At 36.1% G+C, this 24115-nt stretch overlaps 1 protein-coding gene across 1 annotated transcript in view; it reads left to right on the top strand.

Moving 5' to 3' along the window:
* SYN2 (synapsin II) overlaps positions 1 to 24115 on the top strand; it is a 194363-nt gene that overhangs the window by 53569 nt on the left and 116679 nt on the right. Inside the window, exons 2-3 of the mRNA XM_052776242.1 lie at positions 19821 to 19878; positions 22270 to 22361. Coding sequence (XP_052632202.1) covers positions 19821 to 19878; positions 22270 to 22361 — 150 coding nt within the window. The remainder of the gene's footprint in view (positions 1 to 19820; positions 19879 to 22269; positions 22362 to 24115) is intronic.

The raw sequence follows: 24115 nt of genomic DNA, 5'->3' as shown, positions 1-24115 counted from the left end.
GCCTTCCCTCTATAATGGTTTTGTGATGTGAACTCTTTTGGTGTAATGGGAACTGTCTGTTGGTCTCTCTCATTATTCAGAATAATATACAAATGTGTTCCATTCAAATTAATGGGACATGAGCATTTGTCAGAAAAGACATATTTATGAGCTGCCGTAAATTATTCTGTATGTGTGTATTTAAATGCTTGTTGGAACAGGGTAATAGTGATCTACTATTACTATGTTAAATTATGAGTCAGCTATCATTGAGTTATGCATCCTTCTTTGAGGCACGAGTAGCGTGCAAGTGACTCAGGCACATGGTACTAACTTTTGCAGTGAGTCATAGGTTGAAACGGGAATAGAATAATTTTGGTTTAGTATTTTACATAATCAAAGCCTTGCATGGATTTTTTCTTTTATCTGAGAAATCCTTTTTGAAGTAATGCCATTCTTTTTTAATTGAGAGAGAAATTTATGTAAAGGGAAATAAATTGCTTTACCTAGGACTGTACGTTAGGGAGTTATTCCTTCAGTTTTCTTATGGGCATCATCTTCTTGTTTCCTTGTGCCTATGAAACTGTGATTTTAGGTTTTTTCTTCGTTCTATTGATCGACCTGTGTTTTTGCAATGATTCTCCTGCCCTTTCTAGTTTTAATTTATGAATTTATAGTATGATGAAATGCTTAAAAATAAATAAGAAAACATTAGCATATGTCTTTTGTAGTCTGATTTTTTTCAGAGTAAGGAACATGTATATCATGTTAAGACAGGTTATGTAATTGTGTTCTTTTATCTGGCCTAAGGATTGACTTGCTTGGAAATCTCTTGAAGAGAGCAAGCGAGCTCAGTTGTTTGCATGAGCTTCTTCCTTTTTCCTTTTCTTTTTAGCTTATTAGAAAATTTTATCATGTGTGCTGGCAGATCTTAACCTCACTGCAAATGAAGAAGAGTACAACCATTGTCCTCATCTGTATTCAGCTGATAACTGAGATTTATTTAAAGGGAGCTTTATAATAGTATTTGGGATTTCATAATGCCAAACTTTAGGTGGTGATAATGCTACTGATAATTCAGAATTAGTCTTTAGCCTTCTTGCCCTATGGCATTAAAAAAATTCAGTGTTGTTATTCTGCCCTTATTCCAATGAAATCTATTGAATTTTTCTTTTCCGTAGTTTCATTTTAGTCTGGTATCACAACATTGGAATAACTGATTAGGCATTGAGAATCTGTATTAATTCAGGTGATAAAGATCTTAAGAGAGTTGGTGAGTCAGACTCCACGGGGAATATTGGTCTCTACTTGCCTACCATAAATTTTACTCCAATAAATGTTTTTCTGAAGTTTGGTTAATATAATTAAAATCTTATTAAAAGAAAGCACTTTTTAAAAGCCCTTACACCCATTTGCTATAGTGATCTTTTACACTGCAAGCTGATGAAATAATTTTCCCTTGGTTTCTTTTTTTAAAAAATAAAAATTGTATATAATATATGTAATAGCCTAGATATAAATAAAATAATTTATTGGAGTAAAATTTATATAAAAAAGATTTAAATATATATAAAATATGGTTTATATATACATATAAAATATAAAAATTATATACAGATTTTTTAATGTGTAAGTATATGTATAAAAAATTAAAAGGAATTACTGACAGGGTGTAGCCATATAGAATTGTGCTATTTATTGAGAATTACAATGCACGAAGTTGGGTTTTTGTGGATCCATTTCTGTGCCTCTTGAAGGTCCCCTACCATTGCTGTCATTTGAAGTTAAGAGGACATCCTCACTTGTCCCTGCCTTCCTGCTGTCTCACTTATGGCACAAATGTTCTTGGGACAGCAAGAAAAATCACTAGTGTTCAGCCCAGTCATTCTCCTCATCTGGTTTACCGTGCAGCTGCGTGAGTGCTAGGCTGGGCTGGCCAAGTGCAGCTGTGGCCACAGGGAGGGTCAAGGAAGATCACTGATTTTGACAGCTCTGGCCTCAAGTCAGCTTTAAGTGAATGTGGAACTATTCTATCTCTCTGGACTGGTCCTCAGTGGCTGCTTTCTCTTCTTCTTCCGACTCCACTTTTCCAGCCCTGTCTCTCTTCTTCATCCCCTTTCTTTGAGGAAGGGTTGATATAAAGTCAGCGGTGGGTTGATTTGAGTAATAATCCCTGTTGCTATGCTGGTACTTTCCTTCCAAACTCACTCCTCAGTTTACTGTGGATTACTTTTTCCTGCATCCTTATCTTCATGCCTGTCACTATCAACATCATGGGCTCCCATGTCATATTTCTGTGTATAGTTCAATAAATTTTCACGGACCTCATGGTAGCACGTGCCTGTGCATTCTGGGATGACTTTCATTACAAATGTGAAGCCCAGGAAAAACACAATTAAGCTTTCTGCAGAAAGCTATAAATTGCTGGCGTAGTGAGTTAAAAAAAAAAAAAAAAAAGGCTAGTTATTGAGCGTATTTTAGCTATGCTTTTATTGGGAGGTTAAGCAACAGACGATGGAATGGTTGTTAACGGAGGTTTCACTGTGTTAGTTTACCTTCTGTCCTCTTGGTGATGGTTTGCAAAATACCACATAATTAGTGATTCTTGACTCTGATACAATACTCACACTCTTTAAAAGAAAGCCAGGGTTTTATAGAGTCGGTAAATGTGGTATGCTGTCTTTTTGCAGACTAGATCTAAACACACATACATGTATATGTGTATATATATGTATACATATGTATATAGTATATATGGGCATACACAGACATACACCTACCGCTTCAATTTTAGGTTAGACATCTTTTGTCAAAATAGCTAATTTAACATGAAACAGAAGTACTGCAAGTAAAGTTGGAACTGCACAAAATTATTACAGAATTCTTAGCACAATTTTTTTATTTGACATAAAGTACTTTGCTGACCATACAAGGAGGATGAAAGCAATAAACCCCTGAAACAGCTTGAAAAGAAATAAAGCAGCAGAAAGGAAATAGAACCTGAAAGGGGAAAGGAAAGAAAAGTGGAAAAGTAGCTGGTAGTGACTATACTGACATACTGCTAGAAAGTATGATGTGGAGAAGGGGGGAGCATTGTTTTAAGTGACTAGGAAGACAGTAGAAAGCATATAGGAAATGTTGGTTTAGTCTCTTGGTATTTCACTTCATAAAAAATGCTTTGCTAGCAAGCTAGGGAGTGAAAGTATAAGAACAAGGGTACAAGTTCCATATAAAATAGCTGATTTTGTCATTAGGAGATCCTACAGCACTGCCCTAGGAAAAAGGAGATATCAGTTAAAAGGAGACTGATGATAGATTTTTATCTTTTTTGCTGGATTCGTGAATGTCATGTCTCTTTCTTCTTTTTCAAGCTGTGACAATTTCAAATTAATCAAGATAAGTTTTTGTCAATCAAAGCTACATGTTTCAGCAAGTTTGAAGATTAAAACAAACATTCCTGTATCATAGAGGAAGCTTAACAGTTAACGAACGTAATGGTATGTTCTTTGGGCCTGATTTGTGTCCTTACTGTTTTCAAGTGAGATCGAACCGAGATTTAGAGCTGAACAGTAGTCATGGCATAGCAGCTGTTCAAGTCACAGCCAAGTTTGTCTGACAATTGCTTTTCCACACCTTCAGAGAAACCAACACAGTTTAACTGTTCTAAGATTGTGAGCCCTCAGAATTTTCTTGTGAGCATCTTTTTTTTTTAATTAAGGTTACAGCTTTTGTAATCAAGTAAGAATCTCGGCTCTTCCTTCAAATAAATAACCTTACACTTCCTTTGAAGGGAATCAAAAGCATAGAACAAATAAAAAGAATCACGTATGCTACCTTCTTTAAAACACGTGTTTCTCTTAAAATTTAGGGATCTCTTAAGCCAATCTTGTGATTTTTATCAGGCCTGTGACTCAGACTTTTTAATTATTTTTTTGTATTCTGAGTTTTTGCTCTAACAGATTTTATCTTCCTACAGACTAAATACCTCCCATCTGTTCAGGGTAATGGGTTTTCTGCCTATACTCAGAAAGGAGCATATTGTGGGATTTGAGTGAGAAATTTTATCTCAAGAAACCACTAGTCCTCGGAGTATACTTAAACTTGGTTGCCAGGACTACTCCATCCTAGGCAAATATTTAGGATAAAAAATTTTAGATCCTCTTGCAGAAAAATGAGAACTATAGCCTGCCTACAGAAAGAGAAAAAAGATATGTGTGGTAATGAAATATAAACTTTATATAAACATTGTGATTGAGAAGCGTTCAAGCTCTCAAGTCTTAAATATGTGTAGGTGGGTGGGTGGGAAGAAAGGAAAAGGAATAAGAAAGTATGAATCCAGGGATGAGACAAAAAGTTGTAATACCTTTTATAGGGGGACAGTACAAAAAAATCCAACAAACGTCAGTAAAATCTAAATCAAGTGATGCATTTGATATTGTCTCATATTAGAACTGCGAATTAATCAAAGTATCATAATATTGTGGGTTTGAATAAAACCCTTAAAAGAACTGATTTCTTCACGCTGTCAAATCCAGAAAAGATACTCAAAATATGATGATTTGTACAAGTAACAAAAGGATGAAGTGTTTGAAGACTTGACCGCTACCTTTGGAGATTGCGTTTTAAAAAAGCAGTAATTTAGAAAGATTCATATCTGCTGTTTCTGTTGCTTCATAAATCCTTCTCTTCATCTGCTGTGAAGCACTCTGTGCTTGTCTTTCATTTCCAACTTGGAAGTTAAGAGGTAGAGGCCAGGAGGAGATCTTCTCAGTCCTGCTGTGTTGTCTTGAATGGTGTTGGTCTGTTGCTTATTTGTGCTGATGAGAATGATAACGGCAATTCATGTTCTTTCAGGATTTTAAGACTCCTTGGAATAGATGCATAGCAAGGCTCTGCTGTTCAGCATTTCTGTTCTTTTGCCTGCTTTGGTTATTGAAATAGCAGCTCCTTGGCTTATGTTTTAGTAAACAGAGGTTATCTTTGTTAGAGAGGAGGCATGTGAAATGTGTCCTGAGAGAAGAAGGGCGATGAGCACACTGCGGTCCAGGCTGAGGTATTAATTCGGCAGCAGTAGGCTCTGTACTTCTGGATGTGCTGCAGCACGTTGCAGGTGTCATTAAAGACTATGGAACATCTTTGAGAGAAAGGGCAATATTAAGCCCTACCAATTAGTTTCTTCCTCAGCAGAAAAGTGCAAAAACCAGTCTAATCTGTGACAAGACTGTGGAGCTGTTTTCAAGTTATTTTTCTAACTGCGAATCGTGTATGTTTGAATGTACAGTATCTTCTGGTTTCTGTTGGGTCCACCAAGGAAATAACACTGCATTGGAAATTGCTGCTCACCTTAAATTGTTCCTTTCTGAGCACGTATATTGAAAATACAGTGTTCGGAATTGCTTTTAGATACACTGCCCTGCAACAAGGAGTGCATACTAAGGATGAAGTGGTGGTTCGAGTGGATGTTGGTAAGGAAGGACGGAGAGGAACAAGGGTTCGGCCATCAACAGTGTCGGTTTCCTCTGTCTGTCCTTTCTGTCACTGAGGGTTGTTGTCAAGATGCGGACACACAGTCGCAAGGCCAATCCTCACTTTGATGGGAAAGAAGGATTTAGTCTCTTACAAATTATGGGAATTGGGTAGTTTTGCTTAATTCTTTATCATTTATATAGATACCTAATGATAAACTGGACTAAAAGTGGCCGTGTGTCCTGTTCTTTCTTCTGGCTGAATGATGCAAAAAAATTAAGTCATTAAACTGGTACTGAGAATTTCCCAGTTTTCTTTGTTTCACAATTTTTGGCATCTAGACCTGTCTTGTATTCATTTTTGAGCACAAGATTGCAACTTTTCTTTCTCGCTAGCCCTACCTGTCAGATGGTCAGCTTGATCTGAGAGCTGTGTACCAGCCAGAAGAGGCACGGGGGTGTTACATTCAGTAATGGGGGACCACAAGCTAACAGGGTCTCAAGTTGTAGGTGTAGCCTACCATTTTCCCTTCTTCCACATGTGACACAACTTTATGCGTGAGATTTTCTGTGCTGGGAGAAGGAAAACTTTAGGGAATCTAATCTAGTTGTTATTATTTTTAGTAAATAATTATGCCTTTTTAAAAATTTCTTTTAAAATATTTCAGTCTCTCAAACTGAGGTAAAATGTAAAAGCAAAAGGCAGTGGGAGCTTTTGGCCATTGCCAGCACTATACCCATGTATCTTGTGAAAAGCTGCACTATAGCATGGGTTGTGATAAGTTAATTGGCTTTATTGTAATCTAAGGTACAACTGAGAAAATGCTTCAGCTTTCTTGTCCCTCAGAAATTTTGTAGAAGCAGAATTAGAGTTCACAATAGGTAGCAATAGTAAATAGATGGAAATTATTGTTCTAATTACTTTTAGTTGCTCCAACTTTATTTACAGCAATTAATATTTCAGTTTAAAATTAAACCACCGTTACTTTTTAATGAGTACTTTTTGACTGACAAATGGGTAAGTACTCCAAACTAAAAAAAAAAAAAAAGTTCCTTCTGAAGTTTTGATTTTCTGGAGCTTCAGTTCACAGCGAGGTGTGCCCAGGAGATGGCACTGCGTGACCAAACTGGAGGTGCGAACCGGCTCCGGAGAGATGGCACTTTCTGCAGCAGCTCCCAGGCACTTACAGAGATGCGTTGTTACAGAAACACAGGCATCGTAGAAATTAATCTCGGTTTGTTTTGCTTGCCTTTTCCAGCAAAGTAGCGAAAGTGGGCATCCTAATGAAGTTTAATGAAATTGCGGAAGACACAAAATAACGTAAAAAGAAGTAGAATTTTTGTCTCAAGTAATCCCGGTTGAATGGACAGAATTTGAAACAGATTTAGAAGAAATACCCATAATCATGACAGTCTTTATTAAAAGTCAGTAAGATTGATTTTGATTGCCCTTACATCTTGATGAAGGAATCTGTCCTTATTTACTACATACTGTTAGTGCATGTTATGACTATATTATCAAAAAGTGAGATCCACTAATAAGAAATCTTAAAAAAACCCCAAAACAAAACCAAACATAAGATTCCACCTATAACTCAACAGTGTGAATTTCTTTTGAATTACCTGCTGGGCAACAGAATGTGGCAAGCAGTTCATAAGAATGGAGAAACTCAGACTACAGGAGCTTAAAATGAAGTTACTGAACGTAGTGCTCATCAGGTTTCTTGCTGATTGCTATGGAAAATCAATGTTACAGAAAATAAAGTTATAAAAACTACTGGGGATAAGAATGAACTTCTGAAGTGGATCAAAGATAGAAAGGACCAAAGATAGAAAATACTGACTTCAAGAGGAGTCAGAAATATTTTGCTGATTTGCTTTAAAATAATTAATAGCCATGTCTGCAAATCCTGGTGAATTTTCTCTTGATTGTGCCATTAGGAGTTTAGGAATTACTTGCTCATTTTGTTTTGTTCTGGGTTTTTTTTCCCTAGTTCACAACTGAAAAAAAGAAGGATTTTTAGAAGAAACTGGCAGTCTGCCACTATGTGGGAGTTTGATACGAGAGTTGTCTCAAAGCAATCACTGATATAACTGCAGTCGAATTTGTGTTGATGCAGTAGCGAACTCGAATGAGTGTAGCAGCCTTTCTTTTTTAAGCAAATTAAACTTGCAAGATGGATATCCTGGGTCTCTGAGTCTGAAAGGTTTCAACACATCCTGGATTTTTGTCCCAACAGGTCTTATTGTAGAATAACCAAGAAAATAGTCTTACTCTGAATGCTGTTATTTGTTCATGTTTTGTTTACTCACCAGGATGATCATCCTTGCCCAAAGTCATAAATTCACTAGCAAAAATATTTACCAGTAACTAGCTGCAGATTTTGGGTCTTACGTAACAAGGACTTGCACATGCCTGCTATTTCGATCTTTGCCAAATGGCAGTCTCTTCATGGGAAAAGTACTCCCGTCTTTTTCTCTAACAACTCCCATCCAAATGAATCAGTGCCATGGACTGCAGACTTGTGGTTGCCCAAGGATCCATTAGTGGAGAGGTGACTAGTAGCATAAGCTAGCCACTTCCCATTAGGGACTGAAGTGGGTGGGTGTAGCCCACAAAATGACATAGGGCTGGGTTCAGTTCATCTCTTGGGCATCCTTGACTAACATGCTGTATTGTTGCCAACTAAATTTAAAGCAGTCTTTCCACCCTACAGCTCCTAGAGGGGAGATCTGCTCAAATCTCTGAGATTTTGGAACAACCTCTGCTATTGTATGCAAAAGAGAACCGGTCGTGTTCTCACCCCTATAGGCACCGGGGGAATGAATCCCGTAGATGTGACTTGTTCAATTATGAAATTATTACAACTATTGCTATGCGTTAATACCTGTCAAAAGAGACTGCTGTTTGCATCTTAATTGTTTCACGTCTGTTACACTACCATTTTTTGGGGAGTGAATCTCATATTTGACAGCATTTAGTTGTGCAAAAAATAAAAAAGACCATGCTCGTCTGGGAAGGGGAAGAGATGTTGGAACAGAGTTCCGTGTTCAGCAGTTGCCTCAGCTCCTCACAGCTGGGAGGTGCTGCCAGTCAGCCAGGGCTCTGGGCTGCTGGGGGGCTTGCAACACAGCCTCATCAGGAGATTTCTCCTCAAAAGGTTGGCACGCTGCTGGATTTCAAAATGCCAAATTTGAGGTACAGTATACTATTACATATTGCTGAATTCCAGAGCTGAATGTGACCTGAGTGTAATGCAGACCTTGCACGGAGTAGCCCGTGCAGCTGTACTGCAAACACTTGGAACAGTGTGGGACTTGTTTGATTCCAGTGTTAGTTAAGCACTAAAAACTCAGATCACTTTTGTTTTACAAATAATGAGGAGGGTGTGAGCAATTGTGGGATTTTGTATTATTGTAATGCATAGTTAGACCAAAATGAATGTATCACTCACGGAGTTTCGGGGTTTTTTTTAATTCAGCTCCTAATTAGATGCACTATAAACAAATAAAAGTGTTTGCACAACTGCCTACAAAGATCCAAACCTGTCAGACGCTACCTTAATGAAAGTTATTGTCAGGTATCCTGGTCATGTTTCTCATCTTTAATGACTTCCCCTTTGTCACAACATCCTTGAGGGCTTGTGGTATGTTTTGTGTTACAGATCCCAATGTACTTTACCTGCCCTCTAGTTTTAGGGACTGATCCAGTGCAAGAATTTTTAAAGCCTTTATTCCCAAGGTCAGCCTCACCTGGGGAAGGAGTGGGTAATGCTTCCAGTCTAGTGCATTAGTTGTGGTGTCAGTTTACTGTAGAGAAAAATATCATACACTAACTTCAGCAGTACCGGAAAATTCTGTTATTCTTTAATCCATAGTGGGAAGCTGAAAATCCTCAGGAACATAGGCTCTTAGTTATTTGGCTTTTTAGAGAATATTAAAATCAATAAACCAAACATGGATATTTTAAGTACAGACAAGATTATATGTGAATATACTTTGAAGTATAATATCAAAATACAGGGTGGTTAGTTTAGTTTTATAACATACTTGGGAAGCTTAATTCTGAGCAGAAGAGACTATTCCTTTTAGTGAAAGGGATAGAGTATTGCTAAAAGATATTCCTTGCTGTATTTTCAGAAGAACCCATTGATACATGTTTTGCTGGAGTTAATAAACGAGTACTATATTTTGTCTTTGCTAATGTAGTATCCTGTTTGAAAAAATGTCTAGTGATGATTTCTTAGGATAAAAGTACCAGTATGTCTGAAAGTATGACCAGAGAAGGAATATATGGAGGTACCCTGGAAGTGGCAAAATGGTAATTTGCTATACCATTCCATGTGTTTCCTTGCAGAACATGGCATAAAATGTGGTTAAAAAAAAAGAAAAAAAAATAGTGAAAAAGTGATATAGGCAAAAGTATTTTCTATTTTCTTGGTATCCGTTTGTACTGAGAATTATCAGTATAATGTGTTTCCGATGGCTGTTGTAACCTGAGTGTCTTGAAGCAATTGGTTTTTCATGGCAGCATTCTAGACCTTCCTCCAAAGCTAGTGGGTAGATAAAATGCATGTTTCTGAAGCTCATTCTTCCATAATAATTGATAAATTAATATTTTTGTTCTGCTGAGCACAGTGCATGAAATCCTTCTTTCCTTGGCAGGGAATTGCCTTGGAGGTATGACCCAGCTTTCTGATACACTGGGAATCTTATTTAGAGTCAGAGGAGACTGTCATGAAGCCAGTGGAAACTGAGTGTGTGTATGTGCATGCATGTGTGTGAGGGAGAACCCCCCCCCCCTTAATATTGATTAATTCAATTTAAAATAGGAAAGGAGTATAGAAAGCATTCGCAATTGCCGTTCATTTAATCCATGTTGATGTCAGTGATTAATTTCCTTGTGGGTTTTTGCTAACACTGCGTTAAATAGAGGCTGTTTGTACTATTGCTGTTGATATGCTTTTTCTAGTAGATGTAGAACTATTTACAAGTTAGGTTCATGCTACATGTCACGCATAACATGCATCATTCAGCACAAGCGTACAGCTAACTTCATGATAATGAAGTATTTCCACTGTTTTCAGCCAGCTCCTGCGTATGACTGCTACCTGGCCCCTGCTATTCTTTTAAAGAGGGGTTGATACCAGTGCAGCTACCTTAAAGTCAGTAAAGCCAGAAAGATGACCCTGGATCTATATTCATCTGGGATTGGAAACAATGTTTTAGCCAATCTGATATACATTTCTTTCTACGGAAGAGGGCAGCAAAAGCCATATACTCTTTCTTTGCTGCCTCTGTGAAGATGCTAAACCAAGTTACTTAAGTAGAGCTATGAAGACTAGGTTTTCTAATTGATCTGCTCAGAGAAACAGGGCAGCACATGACTGTCTTAAGTATAAGCATAAAAACATAAGTTCCAGCTGCATGAAAAAACCCTGAAACATCAAAGACTGTTTTACACTGGTTATTTGGGATCTTTATTCAAATACGGCCTCTAGTATTCCTGTAACGTGAAGCTAGTGATAGAATTGGAAGAGGCTCCAGACCTATGTGATGGAGGTGAAAGGATCTTTGAGCCAAAGATCAAAGCAATTGCTGATGCGTGAAAAATCTTTTTATCCTTCACTCATTTAAATCTAGTTCAGTCTTGGTGGGGCCATGGAAGTATTGCTGCAAGGGTGTGAAATGCTTGTGGGGGTCCCTTTGGAAGAAAATACTCAGACTCGGCCATACCATCACTGCCACTCTCTGTATATAGATATATGTATATCTCTAATAAGATATTCTGGCACTTGTGGCAATCCTTTCTTCTCCCATTACCCCATGTTTCCCCTGGGTCTTGTCCCTGTGTGGGGCTGAAGATTTAAGGTTTGACATTAAGACTGAAGGTTTGATGTTGTACTTAATCTGGTTTAGCTACAAGCCGTCGCTGAAAGGTGTGCACTGTCTCTCCCACTTTCTCTGCAGACATGCATGACTTGCACGCTTCCCCCTCTTTCTTACCTGATGTTGACTAGTTTGTTAGAATCTCATCTACAGGATAAGTGCAGAGGGGAACTAGCTGGAGAGGTTTTTAAGATCTAGTTTCTATATAAAGTGCAGGATCCTCAAAGGTGAAAATTCAAACAACGTGATAGCCCAGCATATTGTGTATTAAGTATCACCTTGTAATGTCTCCAGGCGTAAATGATTCAAATTTTCTTACCTTAGAGTCACACATCTTGCTTAGAGGCATTTAAAATGCCTTAGAGAATTCAGTATAAATAGAAAAACTAAAATGCAGATAAATTTCTCCTGAATAGTTTATCGATAATGTGGATTTAGTCTCAAAGATTCTTTCACTCCATGCTGGTTTTTATGGTGTTTAGATGTTGTCAGAAATTACCTTCTGTTAGTGCAAAGTTTTTTAGGCTCACTATTTTCTTTACCACAATAGGAAAAAAAGTAAACTAAAATATCTCTACATGCTATTTCCAGATGGTTTGGTTTCTTCTGTCATAAACTAATCACCAGGGGCTGCATTGTGTGACACTTTTGCGACTTATTCAAGATAATTTAGAGTGCCTTACTTTCAAAACAGTAGAATTGCTCATTAACTGTTTGTACTACTTTGTTGTCAACAGAATGAGAAGTTGGGAAGAATGGATGACTTAGTTGGTAGGGAGACTTGGAAATGACAAACTTAACTTTGTTACTTTAGCCTGAAATATTATTGCATTGGCTATAGTAGATAAGATTAAGAAACTTAGAGCAACTGATGCAGAATATGCAGTTTTGAGTCTTACAGCACTAAGAACCATTAAAACCTTCATCAGCATTTAGAACAGTAATATTTCGTAATTGGGGTAGTGATGTTTTCCTGTATAAAAGTTGGGACTTTTTGTTCATCTCATGAGTACAAAATATTTTTATGAACCTAGCCATGGGAAAGTGTAGTAGTTGTTCTAATGAGTCTAACAGATTTGGAAAAGGTTATAATATGTTGCATCATGTATGAGGTCTTCTAGTGATGAGGGAATGAACATTTAAAAATACTTTCATTTGTCATCTGATTTATAAAAAAAAGCCCACAGAAATTACATCGTGACTATAAATCTTGCACAGAAGTAATGGGCTAATGGTAAATATTACATAATCGGAGGTGTGGGATTTTGAGACATTACCAGAAAGACAGACTAGTGTTTGGTCATGAAAGAGTACTTGTTTCACCTTGAGTGGGCAGAAAATTAGGCATTTTCAGTAAAGCATGCTGTTCAAAAGACCCAGAAAATTTAAGCTCAAATGAGAGATTCAAGAGTAGGCGGCATTTTCTTCTTGATTAGATCTCTATTGAAAACACTGTATTCAGGCACAGAGCAGAGTAACAAATAGAACGGTTCCTGATTTAAAAAAAAAAAAAAAAGATGGTTCTTGGGCTGGAAAATCTGTGCTGTGAAAGAATAAAATGGCTCTATTTTGTTTAAATAATCAGAGTAAAGGAGAGAACATTCTGATATATGCCAAGGGGATAGGATAATTTGTTGAAAAAGAAAAGGCTAGTAATAAATCAGGAGAAAAAAACTGGGATTGCATCAGAGATTGTGGAAGCCTCTGAAGGTACCACATATAAAGCTGTTCTGAAAAAAACCCTTTCTAGCAAGGGGGATATGCAGCACAGAAAGGAAGAGAGAATAATTGCTGCTTAATAAGCTTGTGTTCTTTATTTCTAGATTGTTTATGCTTTCTTTTTTAATATGCTTTTAGAGCTGAATCCCTTTGGGCAGCTTCTCTACTGTCTGGGCAGGAAAACCATCCACTGAAAGGTGTTTACTCTCTGCTTTTTCATGAGTTTAGCCATCACGGGTAGAGGGAACGGGGAAGGGTGTGACGGTTCAGTGCCTCTGCAGAGCAAAGGCTGCATGCAGGAGCTCTGCTTTTTAAGCGCGTGTTTAACAAAGTTCTTTGCTCCAAGTTACAAAAGTCAGAGAAGGAAAGCCTTGTACCAGAGGAGAGGTGTTTCCTACGGGTGTTTTCTACTGCCCTGTTAAGTTTGAACTGCTCGGGTAGCTGTGCTTTCATGGTCCTCAATAAAACTGGGCAGATCAGTGATGAAGAAATCCTGTAGCTTGATAGAATTAACCATGTGATAAGTTCCAATATTAGGCCATCTGGGATGACTATCACGTGCTAATATACACTAGGACTGTAAGTGCTTGGGTTTGTTCCTGGTAGTTCTCTTTCCATATGTTACGATTGACAAGATTGGTATAGGAGTAGTCGAGACAGTGATTTCAGGTAAAGATATACAGTGAAGACTGAGACATGGTATCAGTGGAAACAATATCACATTAAAAAAAAAAAATGGCCATGTTGTGCCATTCGGCACAGAAAAAATGTTCAGAAATCATTTCTATTGTGACCTCAATAGATTAAATAATAGGCTAAAATGCAATTGTTTATATGTTACCTTACTGACCAAAGCTAGCACTTTTTTTTTTCTATGAACAGTATATTTTCCCCTTCAAAAGGCTAGGCTATGACTTAGAATGAAGAACATCATTAATTGTGTCCTGCCTGTCATACTGGGAAAAAAAATGTTTTTATGAAATTAATCAAGTTTCAGTTAGGGTTTCTGTGAATTGTCAGATCACACAGTGAATAACTGGAAAGAGCAATCCATGCGTCCTTGCCATTACAGTGCTTCCGTTGAATATGACATTTCATCAGACTGAGTGATTAACAGCAAAACTTAACTGGCCTGATAGAAGTGTCAGCTATGGAACCTGTTAATGTAAGCTGTGCTATTTCAGAGCCAGTAAAATGTGTCGCTGTTCTAATTCACAGGCTCCTGGTGATGGAGATTATCATTAATCTAATGAAATCCAACTCAGCAGGGAGAGCTACTAAAACTAAGTGTCATGCGTTTGATAGGTTCTATCACTTATTTTGTGGTGATGGTCTGCTTCTTTGAAGACAATTTCTATATGAAGTAATAGCTTGAGAAAACATAACTGTTTCGTGTGAGAGTGAAATACTGGTTGGGTCAAGTGCTGACACTGTAACTTCACAGTGCAGAAATAAAAAAAGAACAGTTTTAAATCCAAATAGGTCTTTGCAGAATCTGAGTAACACTTTTAAGAGTATCAAGGTCTTTGAGTCAGGTTTTAAATAGAATATTTTATTTTTTTATAACAGTCTCTTATCAGTCTCTTGTTGCAGAAACATGGAACAAGTGAATAAAAGGAAGTCTGTAAAACAGCGTGTTTACAGTATTCTTAATAACTTCTATTTACTCACAATAGCATCACTGTAGCAGTTCGAAATGATGCATTTTATTAGCTAGGCTGATTGGTTGGAAGTCAGTATAGCAAACGTTGATACTATCAGACAGTTGCAGAGCCTGTCGATGTTCATTTCCACTGGTTTCAGTAGATCATGTATTAGGTCACATAAAATGCAAATACTGTGTAAATCTTATCATATGCTTACTTTCGATAACAGTTTCTTAGGGTTTTCATATATTTACAAAACTCTGCATAACAGTCCTCAGCATCTGGAAGAAGTAATAATCTTACACCTTTAAAGGGCAGCTTCATGAGACATACATGATCATGTTTTTAAGCCATTATTTCTTTGGCAGATTCTTTTGATTTCATATTGAAAACAAATATATTTACAAAACTGCTTTCTGAAAAACCATGTACTTAAAATGTGTCTAGATTATATCTCTGAAATGTTAATTCTTAGTACATAAAATTTCATTAGATTGTTCAATACTTTTTCATGGGACAGTTGACAAAGTTACCAAATGTATTATGCCAGTGTTCCATACTTTTTTAGCACTCTGTTACTGGATCACCTAGCAGTGCAAATGGGATGCTGATGACATCTTAGACACAGTCATACTTCCATTAAATTAATAGAAAATACTGACTGCTGGAGGTAGATTGACTATTCCTGATTCAGCATGTAAGTAGAGCAGTGCATGCAAACCATAGTTTTTCTGGTACAAAAACTCTGAGACTAAATCTACTTTTTTTTTTTTTTTAAATAAATTAAGTTAAATAATTAGTTATTTCTAACCAGATTTGAACTTGAAGACTGGGTTTGCTTTCTCTTTTCATTTCTTTTCATTTTCTATTCTGTCACTGAGGCTAGCATACCAGACTTTAAGTTCATGGAATTCTGGCTGGTTCTGTGTCAGTAGTATGCCAAAATATTTACATGCATATGGCAATTCCAGTGAACCGGTTATTTGAGACTACTATGTGTGTGTGTATATATATATATGTACATTACCTTTCTTGAAGTGAATTATGCTAGCTGTTTATAAACGTTGACAGTCTGCGGTTCGTGTACTCTAGAGGGTGCTACTGATCTAAACGATGAACAAACTTTTGCCCTGTTGTAGTAAACTGGAACTATAATTATTTTTGAGTATACAATCTTCTTATTGATAGGATCAGTAATTAGTTCGCAGTTCACTGGACAGATATGCCCAGAAATCAGTGTTCAGATGGAACTGAATCCTGTGCACTTTATGTTATTTGTACAGAAATCGGACTACAAGTGCTGCATTAAATTGACCAGTGCAAATTGCAGTGTTCAAGGCTATGCGGGGCTGTGAAAATAGACTTACACACATGAGCAGTGGTTTGCAGGACTGGACCCCACATGTTTGCTGGATGCGTGCTTTTGACTTTAATAAAGACCGTTGCTGATAAGCTCATCATCACGGTGTTAAAGAATGCAAATTGAAGTAGTGTAAACTTGTTGTATGTTAGCAAATGATTTTCCTGTTGATTTTGCTGCCAATCAAAAGTAGCACCAGTTTTAATACTTTGTTCATTTATATGAAATGAAACCACAATGAAACCACATCAGTTGCATGGCATAGTAAGATACTGTGGAAATGTGTGTAGATGCTATGTAGTTTAAGATGGAAATATTGCAGGTCTTTTTTACATATTTGAAACCCTCTTTGTGATTACTACTTCATTCATTGTCCTTGCCAAAGTTCTGTAAGTAGTATGAGTTTGTATTAGGCTGCATCTATGGCAACTGTGTATCTATAGTGGTTTAATTTTAAATGTGCAAGGTTTTCATCCAGAAAATGAATTGTGAAGCAAGAAACGCGTAAATATTTCACATATTTTGATAAGATTCTGACTATAAGAGGTCACGCTAGTAACTCCAATAGGTGACATTTGTATTAGTAGCTGTCCATTTTCTCTACATTTAGGCTTTGGAAAGCAACTGTTTACACAGTGGGTTTCAGATGAAAATGGTACCGCTTTCTTTCCTTCTCTTCCCTACATACAATGCAAGAAATCATCAGCAGTGGGCAGCCAAATGTTACTTGAATTGGGGCATATTTGTTTTGTTAACTTTACTCATGCTGACAGCTAACCTCACACTCTTCTCAAATGCCTTGCCTAGAGACCCTGTCCTTGAAAGCATTAGTTCCTTTCTACAGAGGTGCTCCGAGAGTTAATATACAGGTATTTCATGCTCAGTACTGCGAGTAATAAGGCGTACCAGGAATTTCAAACTACAATTCAGTGGAATTCTGTAAATTAATAACACCAAAGAATTTTGTTCCCCATCTCCCCTCAGTAAAAAAAAATACTAATTTAAGCACGTAATGAATATCTTTATGATAGGATTGCACATTTCTCATATTGCAAATAGGAAATAATTCAAGCGGGGCATGACTGTATTTCCTAAGTACAGTAAATAACATGAAAACTAGGTTCTATTTCACAGCAAACTCATGCTAAGAATTTCTTAGAGTTTGTTCTGAAATGAACGAGTCATGACTTTTTGTTGCAAGTTATTTTTTAGAGATATCAAGATAAATTCTTGCAGTTTGTGGCTCGATATTTGGAGAATATTATTGAAAATTACACATTTTTATAAAAGTTGTTGGCTAAAGCTGCTTTGAAATTAAGTCTAAATGTCACATTTGTTTTCAAGCCTCAGATTGCTTCACTTTAGTACTTACTATTACTGTTTATTTTCAAAGCTGAAGTCATTTGTTGAAATGTGAATCATGCCAGGTTCAGTTGTTTAGAGGTTGCCTCATCTAAATGATGTTTAAGTAGACAGACTGAATTTAAAGGAATATCATCTCACATTAACTAACATGTTGAGTACATTCCAATATGTGCAATAGACTTAGCGCTAAAGAATTGAAAAGCCTCTCTTTTGGTCTTTGTGGTTTCCTGGTTCCATTTCCTCTCATAAAGATAAAGATGTAATCAGTTGCTGATATTTATTAGGGTAAGCATTGTGGGCGGTTTAATCTCTACATATGTTCAAGTTACCATTCAGCTTTGAAGAAGCTGACTATTACTCTAAGCTTATTTTTCAGTGTTCAAGAGGCAGCTTTACTATATAACATTTATTGTGTTGTGTAGCCAACATAATTCTATTTAAATTAAATTTGTGTTATGTGATGTCCAATAATGCATTTACATCACCTGTTGCTGCATCAGAAATAAAATCTGGGGGCTCATCCTGTTCCCACTAAAATTCAACAATAACATTACTGTTAAATTCATAGGGATCAGAATTGGAGTTTTAAATATTTTTCAAAGTGGTAAATCTTAGTTTTTCAAAGAGACATTTAAGCTGTCTGTTGTTACAAATTGGTTGCTTTTCTCCTGAGGCAGATGTGGTGTTATCTTTGAACATGAGACCTTCCTCTCTGGTCTGGCTTTTGTGAACTTCTCCCAGGGTAATACAGATGTCCTTGGTTTTCCTGCAGCTATTAGATTAACATGGTCCAGCTGATGCTTCAACATAAACAGCATTATAAAACTTAATCTGTGTCCAGACATCTTCAAAGTTTTCATATTCATGTGGAATTTCAGAACAAATTTGGAAAGAAAAATAAGTGATTAATAGTGTTTCTTTGTTAGACTTGTAATACAGTATATTTAACTTCTACTTTTGTTATTGACAAAAATATTTGATAACATTATCCTGAATATGCATCTCCTGTAATAAAAGAATAGATTTCAAATGTCATATTTCATACGAATTTATGACAAGTAAACAGTAGAAACCAGTAATGCAAATGCTTTCTTCATTATTGCCTTCTTACCAGTTGTGTATTGTACAGAATTAATTGTTGGGCAATATTTTAGTATACCATTTCAGTATAAACACTTTCTTTGCTTGCTACCATCCGTTATCCATAATACCTAAGATATCCTAAAGAAATATGTAGCTTAAGGCAGTGTTTTCAGTTGATTACTATGAAGTTTTGTTCCTCCACTACTGAAACCAATGGTGAAACTCTTCTGGACCTTATTGGGAAAAGGATTTTCCAAAAGCAATAATGAATTGTTTTAATATGTAGTATATACATTACTTTCACTGATGAGGTAGATTTAGCTTAATATAATAACATTTTGTCAGGTGCTGAAAATGGACAAAGTTTTTGTTTGGTTTCTTTTAACACTTGTCTCTGGTGTTCTGTTTTTCGATTGTGCAACAGATTTTTGCTTGCGTATAATAAAAGTGGGAAAGGTACTCTAAGCTTTGTCTTGAGCAAAGGAGGTGCAGAGAAAGACCGATACCATATCCCTTTTTCAGCTTCATAGTGTTAGAGTAATTCCCTTTTACCAAGAGATTTTTTTTTTTTTTTTTTAAATTCCCATTTACTCCAAAGCAGATACATGCTGCCTAAGGCATACAACTGATAGACTCCTAGAAAGAATGTCTGCTTGTTAGGCCTGGGAGACTGGATTGTTGAATTCAGTTCTGTTTTATCACAGCAATCCTGGTGTATAATAATTAGTCATAAACTCTCCTTCAGATTAATGACATTGTCTCAAGTTATAGTCTAGAAAAAGCAAAACTGATTAGTAAATTGGGCACTAGCAGATTTGGTGACAACAGTCTCCAGTACCTCTGATACTTTCTTTAAAAACAATATAAAGTTTCTAAGCATAGTGTTCCAATAAACCAGTTTTTCTAAGTAAACTAAGTGGATAAAGATTAACATGAGTGGTTGTTAGGATGTTGTTCACATTGAAATGAATTTCCACTGGCATTGTTGACTTTAATGAGAGCAGGATTGCATAATTTTAGTGGTACTCATTTTATATTAATATCTAATTGTGAAATATGTATTTCAGTATACTTTAGTATACACTTTAATGTTGAAAATCTCATTGTGTATGCTTTTTATCACAAAATACTGCATGATGGGATGTTAAGGATACAAGGATGTCAAAGGAAAGAGAATTGTGTATGTGTAGTAGGTAGATTCAATTAGTATATTGCGTATTTTCAAGACACTGAAGGCCATACAGGAAGCTTTTATGTAGCTACTGATTACAGATACATATATCTTTGATTTTCTCTCTCCCTTTTTTCCTGCAGGGCCAAGGCTTTTCGTGGAAAAAAGGTCCATGGAGAATATGACATAAAGGTTGAACAGGTAACTGAATTACTTAATCTGAATGTTATTTTTATATTTGTATATTTATACAAATACATTTATACAAATACAAATACATCTACAAATAGATGTGGTGCTTAGGGCACATGGTTTAGCAGTGAATTTGGTAGTGTTATGTTAACGGTTGGACTCAATGACCTTAAGGGTCTTTTCCAACCTAAATGATTCTATATGCATGTATGTATAGATAGATACATAGTCCTTTGTACTTCAGAAAAACCTTACAAGTAGAACCCTCAAAGATTTAGTTATGTTTCATTCTAATGTGACTCTTTTTAGAGGATTCTGACTATAATTTGCACAATATTAAAAACATGTCATATTCAAACGTTGTTGCTTAGAGACTGAATTTCCCTGACACTTCATGAATTACATGTTGCATTTCTGTATCACTAATTCCTTCACTTAAGAATATAAATACACTCAGGTTGCAGTGCTAGCATGTGGGGTTTTTAAAGAAAGCACTGAATAAATATGGAGATATAATTCAGGGTGCATTGGAATCATGGCGATTTTATTTGAGCTAGATATCCGAAATTAGGGAAGTAAATAATTATTTTCACTACTTTTCAATCTTGAATTCTATGAAGAGATGCTACAGTAAGAAGCTTCAGTACTTAACCGAATTGTTTTGTCATTGGAATTTCAAAGAGTGAGGGAAAATTACCGCTAGCTGTGTGGATTCAACTTATTTAAATTCCCTGTAATAGTACAGCATCTAGCTTTGCTCCATTCTTTACACCACTGGATATCTGCTGATGTTCTTGGCTTGGAAACATGGAAAACTTTGCCAGGGATCTTCGAGAGTATTGAGGGAGAAGCAGGAAAAAGAACACAAGCTATTTTGTCCCAAAATACCATTCACACCTAGATCTGACCATGGAGCTGACATCACTCACACTGTCTCTTTAATATTAACAGAAGCTCGGTGTAAGCCTACAATTTCCTTCCTGTGGTCTCTTGTAGGACCAGAACCACCTTTAATCAGTAAGAGACTGGAAGTTTCTGAACCCTACTCATCACTTAGTAACACGTCAACACTGTGACAATTGTATACAGGGTTATTAACAACTACTTTAGTGTTCTTTTGCTAATACCAGAGAGCATTGTTTTATTTTTATACTACTTAGAGCAACCTGTCTATCACATACAATGTTTTCTGTCATGTACTGAGCTTTTAAACTACAAAATCTATATTGTGAATCCTTGTAATTGTTTAATAGGATTTATTAATTGGAGAGATCAGTTGTCAATCCCAGATTAAATAGATTTTAAATGATTCTTTAACATTGTCAGCACTTATACAAATATTTCAATCTCTCACCATCTGCACTGTTTTTACAATAATCTTAAAACTGCCCCTTGTGTTTAGAACATTGTAACACTGATCCAAGAAAGTATATAAGCGTATGGGATTTAATGAAGAGACCTCCATGCTTGAAATCAAGCACATACTTAAGCTATTGAGTTGGAACGGTGGTTACAGTAGTCAACACTTGCCTTAACTGAACACTAAATTCTGAAAGCCTTACACAGATTTTTCTTAGGAAGACTTTCAGTGATACCATTTTTCAAGAGGAGACTAATGAGAATTCTGACACTCTCTATTCTGTATTAGTGTCCGGGATAGCAAAGACGCTTTTATTTATCCACTAGAAGACAGCTGGCTGCATTTCAATTATTCTGCTGTGTAATGTTATTGTAAAGTGCCTTGAGAGTCTAAGCTGATGAAAGACTGTGGATAAATGAAAAACATCCTGTCCTTTCCTTTCAAATGACTGTAGATTCAGAGTATGGAAGTGATTCGTTTTAAATTCCACATTTCCAGTGTGAGAAGATACTTTGAAAAAAGTCTTTATTTGTGAATTTTGCCAGTCAATTGTTTATTAGCACCAGATCTTTTAAAAAGAAGAGTAAATACACATAAAGGAAATAGAAAGGAGTAAAGTATAGGAAGAGACACTAAATGCTATAAGAAAATAATTTATTTATCATAGTTATTTTAACATTACTTTTGTACTGTTTTCTTCAAAACCTCACGTAATTTTTGTTGAGTCTGTGATAACACCATACAAAGCAAAAATTTAATCTCTATACTTCTGTGCAGACATGAATGAGGAAATACACTTCCTACTTGCCCCCCCAGTCCTTTTTCATGAAGTTTTTTACTTTTTGCTTTCTTGGTATTAGAATTTATTCAAATGTGATGTGTCATACGTGGCAAATACTATTGGATTAATATCCTCTTAGTGCTTATTATATTCCAAATGTATATTGTCAGCAGTTTGGATACTAAAACTTAAAAGAAGGGATTTAGGTAAATAAAGGTAAAATAAACCGGACTGACTAATGTGAGTTTTCTTTTCATAGGCAGAATTTTCAGAAATCAACTTGATAGCCCACGCTGATGGCAATTATGCAGTAGATATCCAAGTATTTCGAAATGGCACTAAAGTTGTCAGGTAAGAAAAACTAAATAGAATAACAGCAAAAAGCAATAAATGGCATAATGTATGCATGTAGAAAGTCCTGAATGATTTTTTGGTATATGTGTGATAGGGATTTTGACTGATGCAACGCACCTCGGTCATTGGCATGAAAAGTAGGAAATAAAGTATGTGATCAGTGCAGTAAGTCCTGTTTGTGACAGGAAGGAAATCTCTCAACATTTTGATCACATGAAAGATGGATTTGATTAAGATGGGAATGAAGTCTTGTATAAAGAATATATGATTGTGAGTTAGGGTTATTGATTTAGGTCTTGTCTTTGCCTCAAAAGTAAAGACAGTCTTGGTGATTTTGTGCATGCCAGACTTTTCCAGAGGAGCAGTGTTTTTTTCCAGTGTTGAATATTTTCTGCTGCAACAGGCCAAGTCATAGCACTTCTCTCAGGATAGTTACTGGAATATCACTGTCTGTTTGAAAGATTTCAGTTTAAAATCCTGAGATTTCCCAATAGGCTGTTTTGTCCAAAAAGGATTATTCCAACTGAAGGGAGAGTAATTTTACCATTTATTTCAGTGAGGACGTCAACAGCCTTCTAAATGTAAGGGAAGAAAACAGGGGTAAGTCTGGGCAAAGTAAAAGCTGAAGTTGAGTATTAGCAAAATTATTTCAGGCAGTCCTATATTTTATATAATTTGTGAGAATTACTCCTATTTTGACTAGTGCAGTTAAGTGTGAGTTAAGTGTAGCAGTTGTTTGGCTGAACAATTGCATTCAGAAAGGTACATCAAGCCTCTCACAGTGACCTGGTAATTTACTGCTTATGTTTATCTTTAGGCAAGAGTAAGAGTTCAGGAAGCTGGACAGCATACAGCATGTCTTATATCTTCATGTTTTTGCACAACATCTGTCCAAATAAAAGATCTGAAAATTTCTACTCATTCATGTAAAGAAAATCAGGAAAAAAAATGTTGAAAATGTCTACTTTATGCTTTAAAACTCACAACTGTTTAATCTCTTGTGTGTTCTAAAAATACTGCAGCTTAATACAACAACCACTTATGCCAAATCCACAAGATTATTTCCTTAGAAGAGTAAGAGATTTGATTTTTTTAGTTGTTTTTTTTTGTTGTTGGGTTGGTTTTGGTTTTTTTTTTTTCCCCTAAGGATAGAAGTTTTAGAGCCAGGAAATCTTGATCACTGCTCCTTAGTGGCTTTTCTGTAGAGAGTTTTCCAAACAGACCAAAAATATTGAGGCCAAGTTAGCATCAAAACATGTCAATACTTAATGTGAGTTGGGAACCTCCAGAAAACAGCATCTACAAAGATGGATATTTGCAGTTTATGAGAAAACTTGGTAAAACTGCTGCTTATGTTAAGAAACAGAGAAATCTTGTTGTGTCATCCGATAACTCTGATAATGAGATGACAAAGGATTTTATAATATTATCAGTTTTATGGGTAATTTATTTAACCAAATAGAACTACCTGAAGTTGATAAATTTCACTCAAATCTGTGTGAGATATCTGCATATGTGTGCATGCTTTCTGGTGTGAGAAGCATATGCAGGCATGATGGGAGAGCAGTTCTCCGTTTCTATGATAACTTCTCTGGAGATACAGAATATTTTTGAAAAACAAAAGCATTTCCTATAGATGTTCTGTATCTTCAGAGAAGTGCTAGTCTTTATGTTGCTTTAAGCCTAGTCGGTTTGTGAAGTTTATTGCCTGGAGCTTGAAATATGCTTCTTGTGTCACTAAGGAATGCAGA

This window comes from Harpia harpyja, chromosome Z, assembly GCF_026419915.1.
Source record: "Harpia harpyja isolate bHarHar1 chromosome Z, bHarHar1 primary haplotype, whole genome shotgun sequence".
Taxonomy (NCBI): Eukaryota; Metazoa; Chordata; class Aves; order Accipitriformes; family Accipitridae; genus Harpia; species Harpia harpyja.
This window is presented reverse-complemented; position numbering and strand designations above follow the sequence as displayed.